This window comes from Nerophis ophidion, linkage group LG04 (genome assembly GCF_033978795.1).
Source record: "Nerophis ophidion isolate RoL-2023_Sa linkage group LG04, RoL_Noph_v1.0, whole genome shotgun sequence".
Lineage (NCBI taxonomy): Eukaryota > Metazoa > Chordata > Actinopteri > Syngnathiformes > Syngnathidae > Nerophis > Nerophis ophidion.
The window spans coordinates 36,560,283-36,585,060 of NC_084614.1; the positions used below are offsets into that span (position 1 = coordinate 36,560,283).

At 37.7% G+C, this 24,778-nt stretch overlaps 1 protein-coding gene across 2 annotated transcripts; it reads right to left on the minus strand.

Annotated features, from left to right (window-relative positions):
• Positions 1 to 659: 659 nt before the first annotated feature.
• On the minus strand, positions 660 to 24,689 carry gusb (glucuronidase, beta). 2 transcript variants are annotated; one of them, XM_061898005.1, is made up of 12 exons: positions 24,411 to 24,687; positions 23,063 to 23,248; positions 22,813 to 22,994; positions 22,570 to 22,712; positions 17,125 to 17,312; positions 16,816 to 16,968; positions 15,244 to 15,422; positions 14,836 to 14,982; positions 9,030 to 9,114; positions 7,367 to 7,543; positions 7,101 to 7,236; positions 660 to 3,166 (listed from the first exon to the last, which is right to left on the minus strand). In XM_061898005.1, the coding sequence occupies exons 1-12, from the start codon at positions 24,627 to 24,629 to the stop codon at positions 3,015 to 3,017; spliced, it is 1,947 nt and encodes a 648-aa protein (XP_061753989.1). In that variant the 5' UTR covers positions 24,630 to 24,687; the 3' UTR covers positions 660 to 3,014. The 2 variants fall into 2 exon arrangements, 1 of the variants encoding a protein (XP_061753989.1); XR_009806486.1 differs by having other exon boundaries at positions 3,020 to 3,166; positions 7,437 to 7,543; positions 24,411 to 24,689.
• Between the last annotated feature and the right edge of the window lie 89 nt (positions 24,690 to 24,778).

The window sequence follows — 24,778 nt, forward strand, 5'->3', positions numbered from 1 at the left end:
CACATAACTGCACATCCATTTAACAAACTAACGTAGAAGTACCTTTCCTGACAAAGTATCATTCACCCTGACTCTATGCTTTCTGTTTGTTAAAAAATTAAATACATACAATATCAAGATAATACTTCAATGGGAAATACTAAACAAGCAAAGTAAATGGGTTATACTTGTATAGCGCTTTTCTACCTTCAAGTTACTCAAAGCGCTTTGACACTACTTCCACATTTACACACACTGATGGAGGGAGCTGCCACGCAAGGCCCTAACCACGACCCATCAGGAGCAAGGGTGAAGTGTCTTGCTCACGGACACAACGGACGTGACGAGGTTGGTAGAAGGTGGGGATTGAACCAGGAACCCTCAGGTTGGTGGCACGACCACTCTCCCAACCGCGCCACGCCGTCCCTAAGTATATTAAAAGTATATCGAACAAACCTTTAACGAAGTGATCACAGCAAACTTGTGCGTTCTTCGACTGGACTGGAGTGTGTGCCACTTTTCTGGTCGTATTTTTGTAAAATCTTGCACACTTCCACCGTTCGTGATTACAACAGTCAAAAACAACGTGTTTTTCTTCGAGAAATGCTAAATGGCGTCTAGTACTCATTGAGAAAAGACGCTGGCTTTACCACCCCGCATATTTAAGGAGCTGGACGTGATTGATTGAAACGTTTATTAGTAGATTGCACCATACAGGACATATTCTGTACAATTGACCACTAAATGGTAACACCTGAATAAGTTTTTCAACTTGTTTAAGTCGGAGTTCACGTTAATCAATTCTTGGTAGACGTCATGTAAATCCAAGCAATTGATGGAGGAAACAGGAAGTAAAATTGTAGATTTGGAATTCGAAATGATCATTCTGTTGTATTCCAGAATCATGTTTCACAGAATATTCCTTGCAGGACTTACATATTTCCACATATTTCATAATAATATTACAATGAATCTGTAGTAAGGTACACATATTTTAATTACAGCAAATGTGTTTTTTATTGCCAGTAAAAAATATAGATTGTCCATGTGGTCTGTAAACTATATGGCGATGTATATTGCAGCCTCCTGCTATTACGACGTATCACAATACATTATTTGGTATGTAGATATCAGAACCATTTCAAAAATGGTTACAAAAGCTCCTAATTTGGCTGATGACATAAGTACAGGTAGTAATATTTTGTGTAATTTTTATTAGTATTATTTTTTCAAAACTATTATTAATCTACTTGGTAATTTACTATTAATATATCCCTTGTAGAGGTGGGAATCTTTGGCCACCTCACGATTCAATTACCATTCAGGAGCTATGATTCGATTAAATATGGATCATCTTTAAATTTATGTATATTGATGCAGTTTTACATTTTTTTTCGTTTAACTAAAGAAGCATTTGTCACTTGAAACTTTTGAAAAGAGTGCATTTGTAATGAGAAACAGTTACATTAATTGCCACATGTATTAAAATGAATGGAAATGTGTGCAAAACTGGATCATAAGAGCCTTATAATAAAAGAGCTGGTCGGAACGTTTCGGCTCTTTTTCAAAATGCACTAGCTAGATGCTAATTTATATTGGATTTGCTATTGACATGCTACTGACTAGCAGTAACGATTTTATACCGTGATTTCAACACCTCCAAATTTAACTTTGCAATCAAACACGTGGTGTGGAGGAAGGACAATACATAACGTATTAGCACTTTGTAGAGCGCAACGAAAGACTATTTCATTTTAAAAGACAAAGACTCGTTCCTGACTACGCAATACACCATAGCCTGTACAATACTTCCATCTAATGTTTTGGAATTGCAACTGCATGCAAAGTCTACTGTATAATAATTACAAATACTAATCCAAGATATAACAACTGGACAGCACAGTTATTAAAATCAACTCAGTGTTAAATCTTGTTTAAAAATATTACATTTTATAATTATACATAATGAGATGTATTATCACATGAACACACACAGAAGTACCAAAAATTGGTGCAGTTGAGTATGGATTCAATTGGGATTGGTACCCATCCATACTGTGCTGTTCACATTGGATTGATAACATCCATCTTTCCATTCATTTACTACCGCTTGTCCCTTTTGGGGTCGCTGGAACCTATCTCAGCTGCATTCGGGCATAAGGCGTCGTACACCCTGGACAGGTCGCCACCTCACAGGGCCAACACTGATAGACGGACAACATTCACACACTAGAGCCAATTTAGTGTTGCCAATCAACCTATCCCCAGGTGCATGTCTTTGGAGGTGGGAAGAAGTCGGAGTACCAGGAGGGAACCCACGCATTCACGGGGAGAACATGCAAATTCCAAAAAGAAAGATCCCGAGCCTGATATTGAACCCAGGACCACTCAGGACCTTCGTATTGTGAGGCAGACACACTAACCCCTCCCCACCGTGCTGCCTGGATTGATAACATATTAGATGTATTTAGAAAAAACCCAAGTAACAGTTGTAGGGATTGTATGGATCTTGTTTTTTTTTATTACAGAATGGCACAAGCGGTAGAAAACGGATTGATGTATACAAAAATACCTTTGTAAGGCAAACATTTTCTTTTATGTGAGTAACAGAAACTGAAATCCTGTCTATTTGGAGGACAATTAAAACAAAACATTTCAAACTTTAATTCCTGTTGAATTGATTAAATAATTCATTCCAAATACAAATGTCGTAAATGTTCTATAAATGATTCTACCTGGACTATAGTGACATTCTCTTTCCTCTCAAACATCTTTAATTAGAAGCTGTCAAGAAGAAATCTAACCCTTTTTTTATGGTTGAGTGCCTCAAATCACAGATTGAGGATTTCTAAATTTAGTTTTAACCAAGCGTTCATTCCAGTTCATCAAGCTCATCAATGCAGCAAGGATTGAAAAGGCATTATTGATACGGTAGAGAAACATTCAATGTAGTTTGATCCGGTCTAAGTGTTGCAATACTCCTAAAAAGGAAGAACTGTATTGTTACCGGTGAGTTGTGGAATGAGACTCAAGCCTCAGAGCACACAGGGATATTTAGTCCAAGGAGAAATCTTCATGGTTTCATTTGCTAGCCTCCAGTATCGGTCCTTCAGGATGAACGCTGCTGATTTGGGTTGCCTCTGCCTGCTGAAAATACCCTTCTTGTTCCCCACCACACGAGTGATCCCTGCAGGCACAGACAGAGCTTGACATTAAAAAAATGTAATTTTTTTTAGGTTTGTGTTGCTTACTGCTTAGTATTTATTCATCAGGGGCGCGAATGGGATTTTTGAAGTCGGAGGACAAAAAGGTCAGCAAATGATTCCAACTCACTGAGTTATTTTTCCATTCCATGCCTACATTAAAATGTTTGGTTTACCATTTTCACAACAACTACTGTGAACTACATATGTACGGTACATACATTTAAAAAGTGTATATACTGTATACTGTATTGTAGCAGAATAAATAGTAATATTAATACAGACTAGGTAGGGGTGTCCAGAGTCTATATTGATATCGGATATCAGTCCGATGTCAGCGAAAAAACAAGTGTTGAATAATATCGGCTTGGATTTAAAATCTCCAATACAAGCAGTCCACAATGTGTTTAATGAGCAAAGTTGGACAGTCAATGAACATTTAAGGGCCTGATTAGTAAGATCCAAATACCATGCTTTAGGCGTTTAAGGCTAAAAATAGAATAGCAGGTACTATTAGTGGGTGTGTTGCGTGGGATCTAAGACTGCGTGTGTGATTGAAAAGTGGTACAGACCGCCTTATTCGAATGAGGATTTTGCGTGCATGATGGGCTTTTACGTTTGATCATTTTCTGCACATTCATGTGATCATGCCCCCCTAACTGTGCGTGATATGTGGACCCATCAGCACACATTTATAATCTGTAACACCTTTTCTGGATCGCAATCTAGACAACAGAAACATATGCACACTGACACTTAATTCTGAGCCTGAGACGGTGGTTTGCATCACCAGCGCATTCGTGCGTCTGGAATGACTCGAATGCAAGAAAAAGGCTCAATAAGAGACGTGTTTTTAATGTAGGATGTATATTATACTAATAGACATGCACCTGGGGATAGGTTGATTAGCAACACTAAATTGGCCCCAGTGTGTGAATGTGAGTGTGAATGTTGTCTGTCTGTGTTGGCCCTGCGATGAGGTGGCGACTTGTCAGGGTGTACACCGCCTTCTGCTCGAATGCAGCTGGGATAAGCTCCAGCATCCCCTGCGACCACGAGGGACAAGCGATAGATAAATAGATGGATTTAACATTGAATAAAACAAATTTAAAAAAAAGGAGACACCAAAACGCATTAATTGAATTTGTTTTCATTAGCCTCAAACAAAAAAAGAGCAGCAGCTATCGAATATTTTAGTGATCAAGTATTCTATTGAATATCCCGATCGATTAATCGAATAAATCATATTTTTTCTTTAAAAAAATAAATAACAATAATACTTTTTTTTTTTGTCTTGTCCAGCTTCTCAGGCAAATCATATTGTTGATGAAGATGCTATTATTGGCTGTAAAAATTAACTTTACAACAGAGAAGTGTGGGATACCTCTCTTGTTGCCTTATTTGTAGTTTGACTTTATTAAATAGATTTTTATTATTTGGTGACTTTAGATGTACAATGACATTTACATTATCTTTAAAAACCTGCCTGCACGTACACAGAATGCTGGGAACATTATTAAAGAGCGAATGCACGCCTGTGCTGCTGAAACCCAACACTAATAGAATTATAACATGTTCAGCAACATGGTGATGTAATACATGTGCTGTGAAGTGTACATTATTTCTAATCAGCACACACTAATGAAACCCTTTTGCATGTTTAAGTGTCTATATAAAATGCACGGATGTGCGTGTATCGCTGCAAAACTCATGGAATTATAAAGCATTTAATCATGGATATAGTGATATATTACATGTGTAATGAAGTGTATTTTGTCTTTAACATCAGTACACACTACAATGAGGACACTTCTTTAGTTGCTTGGTCGCTTTTTACGCGCAAACACGGTGGAACCCGGCTTCATCTAGAAAAATGGACACAAGACATGTAAGTTAACTTCATGATTTGTCCCTAAACAAGGACTAAAACATAAGATAATGTTGCACTTTTCTTATTACACACAGCGAAAAGTCTTGCTTGTCAAAGTTGCTTCATCAGGTGAAAGTTCCACAGTGATCATATCCAAAACAGCTGACAGTCATTAGCGCCGGCGGGAGTGTCACAAAGCCCATTTTGATTTGTCTTTTTTATTTATGTTGAGTGAAAAGAGCCGCATGTTTATGTTCAATCATACAGTAAGTCCTCTTATAATGTGTTTAAAGACAGCAGGGCAGTGTTGTTGAGCTTGGAAATGAGAGCGCACAACCGTGACGTCATCAAAAGTCTCCGGTGAGTGGAGATTTAGGATCTTTACACATTGGCAAGCTTTTTAAAAGTCTGCGTTTTTAAGGAAAAAAGTGTGCGTTTGCGTTTGGACAAGGGGCCTAAATACAGAGATGAGTATGTGTTTATTAAGTATCTGTGTTTGTGTGGACATGACCTTAATGAGGCAAAATGCTGTAAAAAAAACAACAACAAAAAAAAACTTAACGACGCTTTGACGCAGCGAAATTTCCTTGAATATATTTTTTAATCAAGTTACTCGACTTATCATTTCAGCTCTAAATAAAATGATATAATAAGTTGCTGAATAGACGATATGTTTGATATATTTTATTTTTGGCCATACAAAATGTTAACACACGTAGTACGGAGGGTTCTTGTCTGTTCATCACCTGTCTGTGCAGCGCAAGCACTTCTTTTCCTGCAGCCGTGTGCGCCTGTGCCAGTTTGCAAATCTTTCTGACAGGTGCTAAAGAAAACGCAAAATAGAGCTCATAAAATGGTGACAAGCGTTAATAACATTGTGCGTGCTGTTTAATATGTTTGAATCTCAGTATCGTGGCCGTTTTGATGATCAGCATCTATTTTGCATATCAATTAAGACAGAGACGCGAAATGGATTGCACGCCTTATTTTGCTCACTCAACAGACGCAATCCACTTTGTAAACGTTTAGTAGATCAGCTTTGTGTGTGCTATCAGGTTTGCACATGTTTTAGTACACGCAAATCTTTAGTAAATCAGGCTCTAAATGTCCTACAATATGCACAAGGTTGGTATCTTCTTGTAATTTATGTAAACATGGTAGGCTATAGGCTATTAGTAGCTAGCAACTACACAAATGCTAAGCACACAAGCTGGACATACGTAATAAGTGTCCTTGATTGAACAACTTTGCAGTCTAAAACACACACATTTGTCATAATAAACAAATATAATTATAATTGTATATTACTTATAGATATAAATTTTCCAAGGCAGAAGCGTATTAGAAAGTATCCAGTAACAAACGTGTCTGAATCATTTCAACTTCCTGCGTCATGCCTACAATTTGATGAATTATTGTGACCACTCGGTGTCCCCAAAACACAATGTCACTCCATTTCAAAACCATACATCTGTCACGACTATTGTTCAAGTAATTTCCTTCAGCAATCCTTTTCTAACATTCCACACTGTAAAATAATAAAACAGTGCACTTATATGCCATGAAGTTAGGGTTTTTCATTCCTCGTATTGTTCTCTGACACATTTCACTTGATCAAACGTTTTCTAACATTCCACACTTCAAAATAAAATTACATTATGTACTATGATTTTCTAGTGATATAGGTAACTTCCTGTTTGCCTATTGGTAAGTTTGTCCCCGAATTTGACCACTGCTTCGCACGCGTGTTGTCTGTGGCTGAAAATATGATTTGTTGCATAAGTGCCAACACTCCCCGAGATCCAAGAAGAAACAAATATATGCTTTTGCAACAGAAAATGACTACAATAGTAACAGTACATATAGTTGGATTACTACTTTGGAAATAGTACCACGTTAGATCACTCATTACTGAAAAACGTGGCCTTTTTACACTTAAAGTGTTACCGGCAGCACTGACAATAAAGTATTGTCTTTTTTTTTTTTAACTACATGCTTGGGATTCAAACTCCTAATTAGACCAGGTGTGTCATAATCTGCAGAAGTACCTTGTACAGTCATGAAGTCGGCAAAGTTCCAGATGAGTTCCCCAATAAGATACTTCTTCCTCTTCTGGTCAAACACGTCATGGTAACTCTGCAAGACAATCTTCTGGTACTCCTCAGTAAACATCACGGGCGGGTCCTGGAGTGGGAAAAAGGAAACAAACCAGGGCGTAAACATGCTTTTGTTAAATTCCTGCCTAGAGCAGCTAGGAAGTGGATTTGGAATTCAAACGTGGATCATTTCACGCTGCATGGAAATGCATCCTCACACTGTGAAGACCGGGCACCGCGTCTGCTCCATATTCACTCTGGATAATGGGCTTCTGGTACTTTCCGTACCAGTTCTCGAACTGAGTGTTGAGCTGGAAGGGGATGACTTCGACAAAGCCGGGATCATGGTACCAGGAGAAGTAACTGTTGACACAGATTACGTCCACGTAGGGTGCCTTGACACACAGAAGAAAAGCAGATGTCAGCTATCTTGAGTCACCTTTTTATTTTTTTTAATATTTAAGCTGCATTCCCAGTAAAGTCTGACTGTAACAGAAAATATGAAACTTCCCAAGTCAAGGATTGTATATCTACATATTTTTAAAAAGACAGGCTGTTACTCAAAGTTGAATGAAATGTAAAAAAAAAAAAGGTTAAGCCCAAGTATTTGAACAATAACATTCTATGATTTTTCCGTGATAGATGGATTTGAAATACAACATTCCAGTGTCGACTTTCAGATTGAATTTAAATAGATTTATAGAAATCTATCTTTAAAAATACAAATAAGCGTTCTGTTTGTCATTTTTGAAAAAGATAACAAGACTCAGCAGTGAATGCTTTTAGAAGTAGAAGGGCAACAAAAGCACCCACTGTGCAATATCTGCTTTCATGCCAGAGTCTCCAAAAGTCATCTTACCGGGTTCTATACTTAACATAGCACCGAAACTGCCCTCCTTCAGGTCACAAACAACCTCTACTCTTCACTTTCTGGCCAATTAACAATTCCTTCCTCCTTTCCCACCTAAAATCTGTCAAACTAAATTCCAACATTTCGGGAATGCACAATAATTTGTATCAATAAACCAGGGGTGTACAAAGTGCAGCATGTGTTACGCTGTAGTAAAAAAATAAACAGCAACAATTGGAAAAATACAGAAAAACAATATAGGAAAAAAAATACAAGTTAACAATAGTTACCGTTAACACGGATGTATTATTAAATCTATGTATACATTTTTTTCAGAGAATGTATACAGCAACCCCCGCGATCCCGAAAGGGACAAGCGGTAGAAAATGGATGGATGGATAGATGTACATGCATCATCGCAAATTATATGATGACGTCAAAATGATATCGTCCCGGCCACCCTTCCACCATCACAAATATATAATTGACAAATATTGTAAAATCTGTTGGAAGCACTGGTCAGTGTGCCATAAAGTGTCACCAAGGCTGAGTCATCCTGCACGATACTAGCGTTTCATGTGGCAGATAAAGTTGGATATGTTGAAGCATGATGTTTTTTTCCCTCCTTTTGGAGTTTTTTGCAGAATATTTGGTGCAAAAAGCTTCCTCTGAAACAATGAGAAGTACCACACTATCAACGCCATGTATGTTGACAGTGAGCTAAGGGGAAGTACACTACCACAACAGGTTAAAAGAACAGCACAGGTAGGTAAAAATGAGTGCATGATTTGCTCAACCTAACCCACCGACAGCACAGCATGAACAATTCACAACTAAGGACAATTTAGAGGCTCCAATTTACAGGTCAATCTTTGCAGTGTGCAATGAGGAAACATGAGAGAAACCCCACTTTACCCCAACTTTAGTATTACATGTTTGTTACTGTAGTTCAAACTCACTAAATGTGATCCTCGACGACCAATACAATAAAGAATACAGTATATTGACTCCATTAACACAAAATATCTCACCCCTCTGTCTCTGGCATAGTTACTGTCTGTGATATAAGTCACCGGTCGGGTGGGATCCAAAGTTTTTGTTTGTGTAATCACACTCCTGAGGGACAGACAAAATGCATGATTGAGTGTGTGAAAAATACGATTACAGTGTCAGGAACAATTGGCAGTTAAAATTATGCAATTCAGAGGAAATGCATTGGCAACGATGTCAGTGTTATAACGGACACCGGTGAACAATTTGGAACTGTAAAACAACTTTCTGACAGTGTCACTTAAATTATAGGATTGGGTGGTTTTATATAGTTCTTGTTGTTGTATAATATTTCTATAATTGTATAATTAATTATTGTGAAGGAGTGTCTAATGAAGCGTCAAAAACATATTAAGTTAACATATGATGAATACAGTCTCACATGAAGTGATGCCACGGTCCACAACATCAATGCAGATCTGTCCCACAAACATGCACTTTATTTGTTCCCCAGAGGCATTGCACTCATTTCCAGCTGTTTTTAAAAGACATATAAAAAAATACATCGATAACAATCGGGCCAACAAGTGAAACCGGTGTTGTTTTTAACTGGTTACGCTGTAATCTCACATACCAATGTTTCTATGTATGGATACATGAAATGAGATGTGGAGTTCCGCAAGGGTCGTATTCTTTTCAATCTTGGGGCGGCATAGCTCGGTTGGTAGAGCGACCGTGCTAGCAACTTGAGGGTTTCAGGTTCCATCCGAGTCACTGCCGTTGTGTCCTTGGGCAAGACACTTTACATACCTGCTCCCATTGCCACCCACATTGGTTTAAATGTAACTTAGATATTACATTGTTTCACTATGTAAGTTGCTTGGAGTCACTAGAGAAAAGTGTTATATAAATACACTTCACTTCACCTTTACATGTTGCCTATTGGGGAGGTCATCAACACATCACTGCATTTTGGTTGGCAGTGAGCTTTCGACAGCTCAACAAGGCCAAAACAGAGGTACCACATTTTGTTATTGTCAGTTGTGGTGCGTGTTTTCCTTTTAAATAGGTGGAAAACTCTTGGTATTTTAACTTGCGTGTACATGAAAAGTACTACATAAATAAAGTTTATATTATAGTTAAATTGATTGATTAAACAAACATTTTTTCAATAAGTACTTCTTGCAAGGTGTGAGAACATACTCACATACTACATAATGTGTCAGGGCTGTACCATGCAAGCATTTTAGTCACTTTTGCGATTAAAAATAGGTTATGCAATTACTAAAAAAAAAGTAGCACACATGCGAATACAGATTTTAAGGGGGAATTGCACTTTTTTTTTTTAATGTTTTCATCGTTCACAATCATTATTAGAGACATGAGGACGAATGGGTTCTTAAAATGCATTCTGAATATTAAATACATTCTATCAAAAGTCCTCTTACAATGCAGCGGACGTGAGACGTTCAGGTCTGCCTATAGAGCCCCTAAAAAAACATACAAACACCTCCATTAAGGTTTGTTACACATGATGTAAGTATATATAGAATGTAGTAATGGACACATTCATAATAAAATTTAATATTTACGTATTTTGATCATTTTAAACATACGCAGCGCATTAATTTAAAAAACGCATCACAAAGTTTGCTTTTTTTCCCTTCATAGCTGATTTCTGCTTGCTGCAAACTCTATGAGAGAAACAAACATAATAAAATGTCACTTACTGTACAAAGTCTGTTGTCATTAAGATGCCGACTCCTAGGACGTTCAAATATTCCCATTTAGATGAAAAAATGTCTCATAATCCTCACGAAGAAAATGGGGGATGGGGGGCAAGATCTTTTCGCATCGTTTTCACCAGTTTCAGCGAATGGCTGTCAAATTGTCCCAACTTGTTGGATTGTATCCTCAGCGATCTACTTTTTGATTTACAAAAAACTTACAGGGAGCAGAGAAGCAAGGACAGAGCAGACCACTCGATTATATTAACATAGGCACACACAAAAGTGATCACGTCGTTGCTATAGTTAGTCTGCGTAAGTGCTTATGATAACGATATCACTAATACTTGGTTAATATTCATGTCACGAAATATAAATACACTATTGTTGGCACTTTTTGAATGGTTATTAATCAGATCTTGTGGGCGGAATAGTGGAGCACCCATTGGCTCCGCTGTAAGCTGACTTTTACTTACGTTTATTTAATATTTAGAATGTATTAAAAAGAAATCCATCCCTAGTCATGTCTTTCATAATGATTGTGAGCGTTAAGCAAAATTTTAAAACAGTGCAGTTCCCCTTTATATAGCAATTTGCTCCTAAAATTAATCCATCTAAACTGTATAGCATGTTTGAAATAAACTTAAACCATAACCATATGGACAAGTGATTGACACGGAAGTGCCACTGATCACTGAAACAAGCTGTGTGTGTCCCAGCTTCCTACGCCATGCAGAGAGGGGAGTGAGGCCAGAACCGCTAATTCATACAATCAGCCTTCCAACACGGAAGAAAGGTCTTACCGTAGTTGAAGGAACTGGTCAGTAAAAGAAAGTTTTTTCACCTCATTAAAACTATTAACTACAAAGTGTCAGAGGGAATATTGAACAACAAATTAATGAAGTCACAAACTTGCCATTCAAACAATACACAGTTTGTTTACAAAAAACAGAGTCATGGAAGCATAATCAACCCATCAAGCAAAGATAACACAAACCAGTGAAAGATTCAAAAGAGCTGCTGTCAGAGCCGACAGAGTGCCGCTTTAAGCCTGCTTAGCTAATAAAAACAGCTTAAACCAAAATGCCTTAAACTCAGACTGAGCGTGGACTCGCTGACATCACACAGCAACAGGCACTGTTTTTTTAAATGGGCAGACAAACTGCTCTCATACATATACTTTATATAAAACGTATCTCAACTGCATTATGCCAGACATTTGAAGATTTTTTTAAAGTAATGCATTAATTACTTTTCCTAGTAATTAATTACATGTATTAAAGAGAAATTATGTTGGTAATTAAATTACATGGTTGATAAAGTAACGACTAACTATAATCAATGAGTTTTAAAAAAATATTTTCACAACACAGCCTGCGTCATACAGCATCATGGAGCAGTTGGCAGGTTGGTGTTCCAGGCTAACATCTTTGTGTGAATATCTTATAATAATGTTCACCTATAAAAAGACCATTATTAAAGGTAAATTATTTTCATGCTGCTCTTGACATTTAAACATGTCCTCTTAAACCACAGCACTTTTTCCCATTTTGCTCTTTTGCATTTTTGTTAGCTGAAGAATTGAGTATAACTAAATGATTTTTTTTTTTAAAAGAAGTTTGGAGATTATATTTGACTATTCTTATATTATTTTCAAGATGTTTTCTTATCTCAAAACACCTTTTTAATTGAGATCCTACTATGCAAAACCTACTTTTCCTACTTGTTGGTACCCGTTTGTGTATTTAGGATCCCAAACAGTACCGAAAATTTAAAATCAAGGCATGGTGGAGATATTTAGTTACCCCAATGGATATTTCAATTCATGGGTTCGTTTATAGGCCAAACTGTATCAGGATAAGTTTTGAACCATATCGCCCAGTTCTACACTCGACAGTGTTAGCAAAGTTTAGGGATGTTCTCTGTGTTTGAGCGTTACAGTAGGCCTTATGATGGCAATGTGTTTTGTTTAATGAGTGTACGTGTACCTTGTTTGAGAGTTAATAATAAAATTGTGATCCATCCATCCATTTTCTACTGCTTGTCCCAACATTTAAGAAATTTTATATAGCTCCTAAAAATTTTCCTCTGCTACTATTTTTTTTAATTTAGTAGCACTGGTGCTACCCATGAAAAAGCTTTTGTGGGGCAAAAAAGTATTTAGTCAGCCACTGATTGTGCAAGTTCTCCCACTTAAAATTATGACAGAGGTCTGTAATTTTCATCATAGGTACACTTCAACTGTGAGAGACAGAATGTGAAAAAAATCCAGGAATTCACATTGTAAGGATTTTAAATAATTTATTTGTAAATTATGGTGGAAAATAAGTATTTGGTCAATAACAAAAATTCAACTCAATACTTTGGAATATAACCTTTGTTGGCAATAACAGAGGTCAAATGATTACTATAGGTCTTTACCAGGTTTGCACACACAGTAGCTGGTATTTTGGCCCATTCGTCTATGCAGATCTTCTCGAGAGCAGTGATGTTTCGGGGCTGTTGCCGAGCAACACAGATTTTCAACTCCCGCCACAGATTTTCTGTGGGGTTGAGGTCTGGAGACTGGCTAGGCCACTCCAGGACTTTCAAATGCTTCTTACGGAGCCATTCCTTTGTTGCCCGGGCGGTGTTTGGGATCATTGTCATGCTGGAAGACCCAGCCACGTTTCATTTTCAAAGCTCTCACTGATGGAAGGAGGTTTTGGTTCAAAATCTTACGATACATGGCCCCATTTATTATCCTTAACACGGATCAGTCGTCCTGTCCCCTTAGCAGAAAAAAAGCCCCAAAGCAGGATGTTTCCACCCCCATGCTTCACAGTAGGTATGGTGTTCTTTGGATGCAACTCAGTATTCTTCTTCCTCCAAACACGACGAGTATACAAAAAAGTTATATTTTGGTTTCATCTGACCACATGACATTTTCCCAATCCTCTGCTGTATCATCCCTGGGCTCTCTGGCAAAATTCAGACAGGCCTGGACATGCACTGGCTTAAGCAGGGGGACACGTCTGGCACTGCAGGATTTGATTCCCTGTCGACCTAGTGTGTTACTGATGGTAACAGCTCTCTGCAGGTCATACGCCAGGTCCCCTACGTGTGGTTCTGGGATTTTTGCTCACCGTTCTCATGATCATTTTGACCCCACGGGATGAGATCTTGCGTGGAGCCCCAGATCGAGGGAGATTATCAGTGGTCTTGTATGTCTTCCATTTTCTGATAATTGGTCCCACAGTTGATTTTTTCACACCAAGCTGCTTGCCTATTGTAGATTCACTCTTCCCAGTCTGGTGCAGGTCTACAATTCTTTTACTGGTGTCCTTTGACAGCTCTTTGGTCTTGACCATAGTGGAGTTTGGAGTCTGACACTTTGAGGCTGTGGACAGGTGCTTTTTATACAGATAACGAGTTCAAACAAGTTCCATTAATACAGGTAACGAGTGGAAGACAGAAGAGCTTCTTAAAGAAGTTAAAGGTGTGTGAGAGCCAGAGATTTTCCTTGTTTGAAGTGACCAGATACTTATTTTCCACCATAATTTACAAATAAATTCTTTACAATTCCTACAATGAGAATTCCTGGATTTTTTTTCACATTCTGTCTCTCACAGTTGAAGTGTACTTATGATGAAAATTACAGACCTCTGTCATCATTTTAAGTGGGAGAACTTGCACAATCGGTGGCTGACTAAATACTTTTTGCCCCACTGCATATAATATATATATAAAAAAAAAAAAAAAAGGGTTAACAAATGTGCCCAAAAGTACCAACATTTGGGTTTGGCTCTCCATTGGGACACCTCTATCTGGAGTTTCCTTGTTATGTGTGCCTATGCTGGTTTTCTTCCTCCCACATTCCAAAAACATACATTTTAGACTAATTAGTGGCTTCATTGTCAGTAAGCGTGAATGTGAATGGTTGTTTGTCTATAAGGGTCGTGTGAGTGACTGGTGACCAGGCCTCTCACCCAAGTCAGCTTGAATAGGCTCCGGTGCTGGCTCAAATAAGAAAATGCATGTATGGCTGCATGTATGTATTAGTTATGGCATGTTGGAGGGTTTGGAGAGTGAGGAAAATAATGAATGCAGGGTCACACAGTAATACATTGTCAGAACTCACTTGAAGTAAAAATCAGCAGGGGGCATCTCTGACGCTGGCTCATTGGCCACTGACCACATGACCACAGAAGGATGGTTCTTGTCCCGACGCACAAGCTCATCCATGACAAACAGATGGTGGGCCAGAGAGATGTTGCCGAAACTACGACTGCATCGAAGACAGATGTACACTCATTAAAAAGACATTAAATAATTTCCCTGTTTTTTGTATCAAAAAGCAGGCATTTTAAAGTCACGCTTTCCAGAAAAAGCATACATATAAAATCTCTTATCCAACTGCCATCATTTCATAACAAAAAGGAAACTTAAAATAATTTTGTTTTTAGGAACTTTGCTTCATATTTTACATTTATCATCGGATCAATGTTTTCATCAATCAATAATGATGTCACTGATAATTTGCACCTACATGTCTTTGATGCCCACTCCTGGGCATTCATCTATGACCACAATGCCGTGACGGTCACACATCTGGAGAATCTCCTCTGCGTAAGGGTAGTGGCTGGTGCGAAACGAGTTGGCTCCTAACCACTTCATTAAGTTGAAATCCTTAACAATCAGGGGCCAGTCGAAGCCTTTACCGCGGATCTACCACAAAAGGGAAACAGAAAATTATACTACATCATATTAGGAGGCACATATTTGAATACATTGTAAAACAATTTCAAACACAAATACCAAGTGGTCATTCGCAATGTAATCTTTCAAGTAAAGGTACTTTATTGATCCTTTGCAGGACATTTTTTGCAACAACACATTTTCAACTAAAAAAACACAAGAACAATTTAAAAATTACAAGACTTACATTATGTATTATCAAAAATTACTGTGCAATCAGAGCATTTAACCTAAATGCGCAGGGTTAAAACATGCAATTGTTAAGAAATGCAGTATACTGTTTGTAAATAAGTATACAAATTAACATACATACTACACAAAGGTACAAGACTCACTTTTATAAACATAAGTATACAACAGTAAAGAGAGTTATTAAATAAATATATTGGTAAACGTCTGAATATGTTACCGAATATGTCGCAATCAACATTATTGGGCCTGTGATTCCAATACTTTGACAATTGATTATAGAACTGAACATGTTTTATAGCTAGTAACTAAAGTAAACACAATGACACATTTTTATAAAAACACAACTTTTTAAATTTAAAATTTGCTAGTATTGTTGTAAATCACATGTGTTACATTTGTGGTACTGAATTCTACATGTAATTTATTTAACAAAATAAAGTGGGTAGTGCACAATAAACAAAAGCGAAAACTACTATTGTCTCCTATTTACATTATTTAGATTTTGCCCTCAAAATGTTCCTGTATCCAGAGATTGTAACAATATGAACAAGGAAAAAATATATATATCAATCAAGCTATTTAAGTATGGTGTATATACTGATCGTATACCACTATGTATCAAGAGTCATTCCTTTTATCCTAGTTCTACAGTGAAAATGTAATTCGAAGAAACTTTATTTACTTTATTTTCCGCCATGGTGGTAAAGATTGGTATCTTAGAAGCAACTTCGCACTATGGATGGATGACATGTTCGTTGCAGCTTGCACACAAAATTTACCCAGTGCTCTGGCAAGACACGCACCCTCCTAGAATGCAGGCAATTGAAAAAATTGTTTCTCCCTGAGTGTGCATCCATTTTAAATAAATATTTTACATGAGGAAAATATTTAACCATGTAAACACTAGACACAGCTTTGGTAAAGATCAGCTCATTATCAGCCGATCGCTGGGCATTTAAAAAATGCAAATTTCAGCCCCCCATCCCATGATCAGGATTGGGACATCCCATAATCAGGATTGGGACATTTCTAATACACATTTTTAAATGCATAAGCCTCAGGATTGCTGACTAATAAATCCTGAAATGTGCAGTTTATTTCAGAGAACCTGCTTTAAAAAGGCTGTTGCAGGTTAGACATAAGTCCTCTGCTTCCCTCTATTGGTACTCACATCAGCGTCCTCATGCTTGTTGACACCATGGAAATAGAATGGCTTGTTGTTGATTAGGAACTGGGTGCTGGTTACATTGACAGTTCGGATGCCAACTGGTAAACTATACACATCCTCATATGTTGATCTTCCATCCGCTGCCGTCAAGTGAACCTTCAAGTGAAGTGATAAAAAAACATGTACAAGGACTACTGTAAAAGTATTTAGATGTTTTCTTTCTGAAGTATTGTTTCTTGACGGATAGACACAATTGTAAAAATGGTTAGGTGTACTTCAGTTTCAGAATTACAGTGACTTAAAACGGCTCACCTCCAAAGAGTAAAGATAAGCCGGATTCTCGTGCATCAAGTACGGCCACCAGAGTTTGACGTCAGTGAATTTTAGCACTCCAAATGGTTCGCTAGAGGAGGCCACTGTGTGGGCATCTTTATCTATCAAAGTGACCTTCAGGATGGCTTCAGCAGCATTTTGGACTGATACTTCGTATTTGACAAAACCTGAAACACAAACAATTAGTCATTGACCTCAACATCACAGGTACAATCTAGTAGAGGAATCCAAACAAGAACTGCAGCTAAAGTTATGTCTTTACAGAGGAATTATATCACATAATTATAATACAGGTAAGTACGGGTGTGACGAGATTAATATTTAAAAATAACGATATTTCTTGTTTAAGGGGGAACTGCCAGTTTTTTGATAATCCACAATCCTTATGTGAGAAAAATGTGTTTCCATTTTCTGTTTATTATAAATGGTAAAAAAAAAACAACTAAAACTGAGTACGAGGCAGCTAACAATGCAAGTAATGGGGATTTGAGCTATTCACTTATTGCTTGGATTTTAATGACGTCACATTCTGCTCATTGAATATGTGTGGTGGTCAAGCAATGCCTGTTTTCAATGGCTACTAGCCCCCATAGCCTTTCTCGAAGAAAAATGCCTCTGTGCTTCCTGTTTTTCGGCTGTACGAACTGTTCAAATTGCTAAAAGGATTAACGTTTCTTCAGAGTTCTTCGAGAGGTAATCAAGAACGATGGAAGAGTGCAAAATACAACGACAAAAGTGGCAGGCACGCCAGTAAGAGGGCGCAAAGTCAAGGCTTGGGTTTGCAGTGACCAACTTTGATAAAGGTTTGTTAGAATTCTTTTAAAATATACTTGTTTAGTATTTCCCATTGAAATACTATCTTGATATTGTTTGTATTTTAATTTTTAACTAAGAAAAGACAGAAAGTCAAAATCTACAGGTGCTGGTCATATTATTAGAATATCATGAAAAGGTTGATTTATTTCATTAATTCCATTTAGAAAGTCAAACCATTTAGAAAGTCAAACTTGTAGAATGTATACATTCATTCCAAACAGACTGATACATTTCAAGTGTGTTTTGCCAAAAAGGAGATGATTTTAGCTGACAACCAATGAAAACCCTAAATTCAACATCTCAGAAAATTAGAATATGGTTAAAAGGTCAGATATTGAAGACACCTGGTGCCACACTCTAATTAGCTAACTAACTCAAAACACCTGGAAAAGCCTTTAAATGGTCTCTCGTTTTGATTTTGTATGACACACAATCATGGGGAAGACTGCTGACTTGACAACTGTCCAAAAGATGACCATTGATACTTTAAAGAAGGAGGGCAAGACACAAAAGGTCATTGCCAAAGAGGTTGGATGTTCCCAGAGCTCTGTGTCCAAGCACATTAATAGAGAGGCGAAGGGAAGACAAAGATGTGGTAGAAAAAGTCTACAAGCAAGAGGGATAACCGCGCCCTGGAGAGGATTGTCAAACAAAACCGATTCAAAAATGTGGGGGAGATCCACAAAGAGTGGACTGCAGCTGGAGTCAGTGCTTCAAGAACCACCACGCACCGACATATACAAGATATAGGCTTCAGCTGTCGCATTCCTTGTGTAAAGCCACTCTTGAATAAGAGACAACGTCAAAAGCGTCTCGCCTGGGCTCAAGACAAAAAGGACTGGACTGCTGCTGAGTGGTCCAAAGTTATTTCATTTTCCAACATGACTTGGCACCTGCACACAGTGCCAAATCTACCAGTACCTGGTTTAAGGACCATGGTATCCCTGTTCTTGATTGGCCTGCAAACTCACCTGACCTTAACCCCATAGAAAACCTATGGGGTATTGTGAAGCGGAAGATGCGAGATGCCAGACCCAACAATGCTGAAGAGCTGAAGGCCACTATTAAAGCAACCTGGGCTCTCATAACACCTGAGGAGTACAACAGACTGGTCGACTCCATGCCACGCCGTATTGCTGCAGCAATTCAGGCAAAAGGAGCTGCAACCAAGTATTGATTGCTGTACATGCTGAAACTTTCCATGTTCATACTTTTCAGTTGGCCCACATTTCTAAAAAAATTTTTGGGTACTAGTCGTAACTAATATTCTAATTTTCTGAGATACTGAATTTGGGATTTTCAGTAATCGTCAGTACTAATCATCAATATTTCAAGAAATAAACATTTCAAATATATCACTATGTGTGTAATGAATTGATATAATATGTAAGTTTCACGTTCTGAATATAATTACTGAAATAAATAAACTTTTTCATGATATTTTAATAATATGAACAGCACCTGTTTACTTTCTCAGGAAAGTACTTCTACGTCTCCCCTCTTGTTTAATTTGTACAGAATAGGGCTGGGCGATATATCAATATACTCGATATATCACGGGTTTGTGTCTGTGCGATATAGAAATTGAATATATCATTCGTGTATATGTTCTCACGCAGTTGTTTTTAGCTGCTAGCATTATACAGGCTTTTTTCTCTATTTCTTCTCTCTCCTTCTCACAGACAGCAAGCGCACCTTCTTACATAGGTCACATACGTATACGCCCTCAAGGACCAGAGATGTAGCGGCATGGGTACGTTAGCTGTGGTGCGAGTGGTAATGCGAGTGAAAGAAGGTGCGAATCTGGTAAATAAAGGAAGAAAGAATTAATTCCCAAGAAAAACAGCAGGGGGTCCATCATCTGGTGGTGGTTTGGCTTCAAGCGGGAATATGTCGAACAGACAACCGTAATTTGTCAAGAGTGGGGCAAAAGCGTTGCTACAAAAAGTAGCATTACTGCTAATATGTAGCATCATTTGAAAAGTTACAAGCTAGAGAATGAAAAGTGATTACTCCGCATGTCAACATCTCCATTCAGTGCCACACCAACAAAATGCCAAGGCAACCATTTCCACATAAACATTGTATGAAAAAAAATAGTGAACAACATAAAGATAAGGTCCGCAGTAACCTACCACATAGTGATTTGATTTCCTATTACGCAGCTCCTTTTTATTGGACAGTTATTGAAATATCTTGTGTGACGTCATGCACAAAAGCACTTTATTTGTTTTAAACTATATTAGTGGCGTTCTGTACAAAATGTGCACTTTAATCTAGTGTTGTTTTGATATGTCATCTTAGTGACATCATGCACAAAAGTGCACTCATACCTTGTTTTAAAATGTCTCTGACAATCTTGCACTTTCTGTTTTGAAATGACATGAATGTTTGTGCCACTGCTTAATAACTGTTTAATACAGTTTTGGTAAACTGACTTAGTTGTGATTTCCTTCTCTGCATGAAAGTTTAAATTGAGCATATATTAATGCAGTATGAAGAAGAATGTTTTTAATGTAGACACATAGAATCATCATACTGCTGTGATTATATGCATCAAGTGTTAATTCAAGGCTAAGGCATAATATCGAGATACATATTGTGTATCGTGACATGGCTTAAAAAAAGGCCATATCGCCCAGTCCTAGTACAGAGTATAAAAATCAAACATTCAGTAATTGTTTTTTAAATGGATATGCAGTCACGAGTGTCAGCTGTTGGGTGCTAGTTTGTTTACATGGACTCATCCTTGCAAGACACAAAGTTGAATCATGAAATGCAACCTAACGATGCATATATATCCGAGACAGTCTTGATGCCAATTTCCTTGACTCACACACACACAAAGAAGTTGTAGGCCTTCATGCTTTTCCAAGTTTTTCGTCTGTTTTGTCGTGTAGAAGTCATCAGAGCACAAAATAGTTCAATATGTCTGGGAACTCCACCAACGGGTAATCCTTAATATCACTCGACAAATCTTTTTTTGATGAAGTATAGGGATGTATTCCATTGCACAGTTAGATTATTTCCTCATATCTGCTTGTTTAGGCCCCTTGCGTACTCAGATAGTGTGTGAAAGGCTTGCAGCACAAGAGTCATCTTGGCTTGGTGGACCACCACTTTTTCACTTCCGGGATATCGCAAAAAAAGTAATTAGGAACTCCAAAACCTTTCCTTTTATAATAATTCGGTAATTATATAGTAATGTAGTAACAAGCTCATTCAAGATAACATGCAATATTGACAGTATGTGGGTCATTTTAACCATTACCATAACTTCTTTCCAAGGGCGTATTGATATTGATTTCAATCAATCAAATACATGCCAACAACAACAGCATAGAGCACTTTCTTTGTTTGTTAACACTAATGTCAAACATCACAAACGCCTTGGAGAATTATCATGCAGTACTGTACTGCTACTAAATGCTTCAAATAAGAACATCAAACAGTGACCTACAATGTCCACTCTCAGTGGGGTGCAGATTGGTGGGATGTTCTTTCAGCACAAAGACGTATGCTCTCCTTGAGCTGCTAAATTCAGAATAAATCTCATTCCTCAGATAAATATTATATTACGATACTGCAATATTGCGATGTTCTTGTGCTGCATTTCATTTGTTGACAGCCATCTACAATAGTATCAAGTTTGTAGCATGTGGATTGGGTAACACAAAATTTTACTATATTTATATTTCCTGCATGATTTACAGTATAAATACAGCAGCAGTAGAAGCAGCTAAAGTGCCTTTATTTCATGGGGGCACAACCAACGTAATTTGCAGCTCAAGCTAGGTTCTGGCTAATACCATGGTACTTGCAAGTGGTCGGAGAAGCAGTGTGAGCAATGTATCACGACCCCAGAAAAGTACCTATGTGTTAGCTCCCACAATAACAATGTTGCTCTACGTTGGTTAATATGCAGGTCACGGCATGTAAACAAAGCATAGTTCGCAGTTTTTGGATGTTTTTTTTAGAGTTTTTAAAGGCGGACTAGATAAATCCTATTAAATAAATTGTCTCACATAGGTATTGTGGATGATGGGCAAAATTCCCCCTCAAAAAGTGTAGCATTCCTTTAAGAATAAAGCTGTTTGAAGGGTACAGGGGAGAAGCCTCACAAGGAGCAGCCACCAACTGTAGACCGGGGGTCTCGAAACTACGGCTAGCCAGTGTCCAAAATCCGGCCCGTGTGAAATCCCAAGTTAAAAAAAATAAAATGCTTATATTTTATTTTTAATTTGAGTTTATATTTTCCTGTTTGTTTTTTATTGTAGCAACATGGTGGTTAACATTTTGGAGACTTGTGTATGCATGTGCATGTTAATATATATTTTATTGTAGCAACATGGTGGTTAACGTTTTGGAGACTTGTGTATGCGTGTGCATGTATGTATATATGTATATATATATATATATTCAGCCCGGCACCCGGACAAATTGTTTTCACCCAATGCGGCCCCCGGGTCAAAAAGTTTGGGGACCCCTGCTTTAGACCTTTTTTTACCAATATCTGCAAATTTACAAGAACGTGAATGCTTTATTGTGAGTATGCGCGATCCAATGACTCTCAAGTCAGTGGAATTTTAAAATATTTCAAAAATGTACCTGTGCTATCCACAAAGTCTGTCACCACTGTGATGTCATCCACATAAGCCTTGGGAGTAGTGTACAGTAATACAGGACGGTGAATCCCAGCATAGTTGAAGAAATCAAAGTTGATGTTTTGCACAAAAAAACCATCAGGATACCTGTTGAGAAGTAAAAAAAAATATGTATATATTTTTTTAAAGTCCTACTGAAATCCTGAATGTTGTTTTTGAAGTGAGTAAACGAGGTGAACAAGGTTACTTGGTGGGGTCGGTTAGGTGCTGGATGGTTCCAGGAGGAAGAGTTTCCAGAGTGAGAGTGTTGTTGACTGCAATAGTGATCCTACAGGGTCTCGTCGGGTCATCTCGGAGAACGCCACTTATTTCAGCTTCAAAGGGAAGATGCCCACCTTCATGCTTGGTCACTTTCACCCCATTCACCCACTGCAAATTATATGTGTGGGTACATCTCAAAACATACACAATTATTTTATTGGGTCCATAATGCTTACCACAACAGAATAATAGTGTGCACTTCCCACTCGAAGAACAACTCTTGTTCCTTCATCTGTGAGCCAGCGGGCAGGCACCACCACCTCTTTCTCATACCACGCCCAGCCAATGAAGTCTCTCAGTTTGGGGTCCTGGGTAATGTCGTTGAAGCTGGAAGGAACGGGCATGTCCACCACAGGGCCAGTCTACCAAATCAGATATAAAAGTGATACTTTTGACTGTAAAGAATCAAAAAGGTAACTAATGCGATTAATCGCAAAAATATTGTCACATTAATCATGTATGTATGCAGATTATTCAGGCAATTTATTTTGAGTGTACATGCTTTTTTGTTATATGGTCAATGATCACATCAGTGCATACACCAGTGCAAAAATGAGTGAGAAGACTAGTGTACTCACTTTAAAATGAATCCTGACACAACTTTTTATAAAACTGTTATATTTTGAGCATATAAATGACGTGCATTTCAGTAAAACATGTTATTGTATGACATTTTTGCCATAAAATTGTGTCAAAATATTAGGCTCCTTTTTTAAAAATTATTTAAGTTATGCAAAATCAAAACTAGGATTAATCAGATTTAAAAAAATATATAATTTAACAGCAAAATTAACTTTGACAAGTTAATTTTAGTGTGCGCAATTTGTAAAATACATACTGTATTCTAAAGGAGTCCAAATTCAAAAATTCAAAGCATAAAGGGCCATTTTGATATTTTATGGAAATATTTTTTTTACTAAAAACACATAGCCAAAAGTCAAAGATAACTGTGAGGCAGCTTTGTGTTACAGGTGACAAAAAATATTATTTGTATTATCAAAAATAGCTGTTTTTAAATTACATTTGACTTTTAATATTAATTTTACATGTTTTTTGGCAAATGGCCCATGGGCCGCACTTTGGAGACGTCCTACTGGGAAGTTAATGTTATATTTATTCTCAACGAAATTTAACCATTAGAAAACTACACATATTTAAGCAGTTTGTTGTAAACTTGTAACAATTGTAATTATGGTCGGCATCATTGCAGTAGCGTAGTATAGAACTACATGATGCAGCCCTTTGAGACACTAGTGATTCAGGGCTATATAAGTAAACATTGATTGATTGATTGATGTAGTGTAGTAAAACTACAATGTTTGATCCCTTGTGTAAACTGAATTGGAAACCATATTGGAAACATTTAGCTGACATATTGATTATACTACAATAGTATGTTTTGCAATGTTAAGCAGACTGAAATTTGACGAAACGTGCGAACGTAAGTGACATTTGGCAAAATTGACTTAACAGCGTAAAAATAAGCTAAAACACCCACACTATGAAGTCAACATTTCTGCTTACCTCAGCAAGGCGACTTTTGTACCAAGCCTCCTCGAAGCCCCGATTCCTGCTCGGGGACTTGTCGGCCCTGAAGCTCCACAGTCCGCTCAGCTCCTTCACCTCCCTGGAGGAAGACTCCCGAGGAAATAACATTCCTGTGTTCACCGTGCAAAAAACTTCTCGCAAACCCAAACAAAACCATATTAACCTAAAAGCGGCGAGTCGTCCCTGTTTCAACATTTTCAAACACTTCCATCTACAAACCGGATGTGACGTCCTTCTCTAAAACAGACGCGACGTAGAGCCGGAAGTGTCTCTGGCAGATACTTCCATACTTACCACTGACACATTTTTATCTCAATTTGCACGATTTCATACTGGTTTCTGTA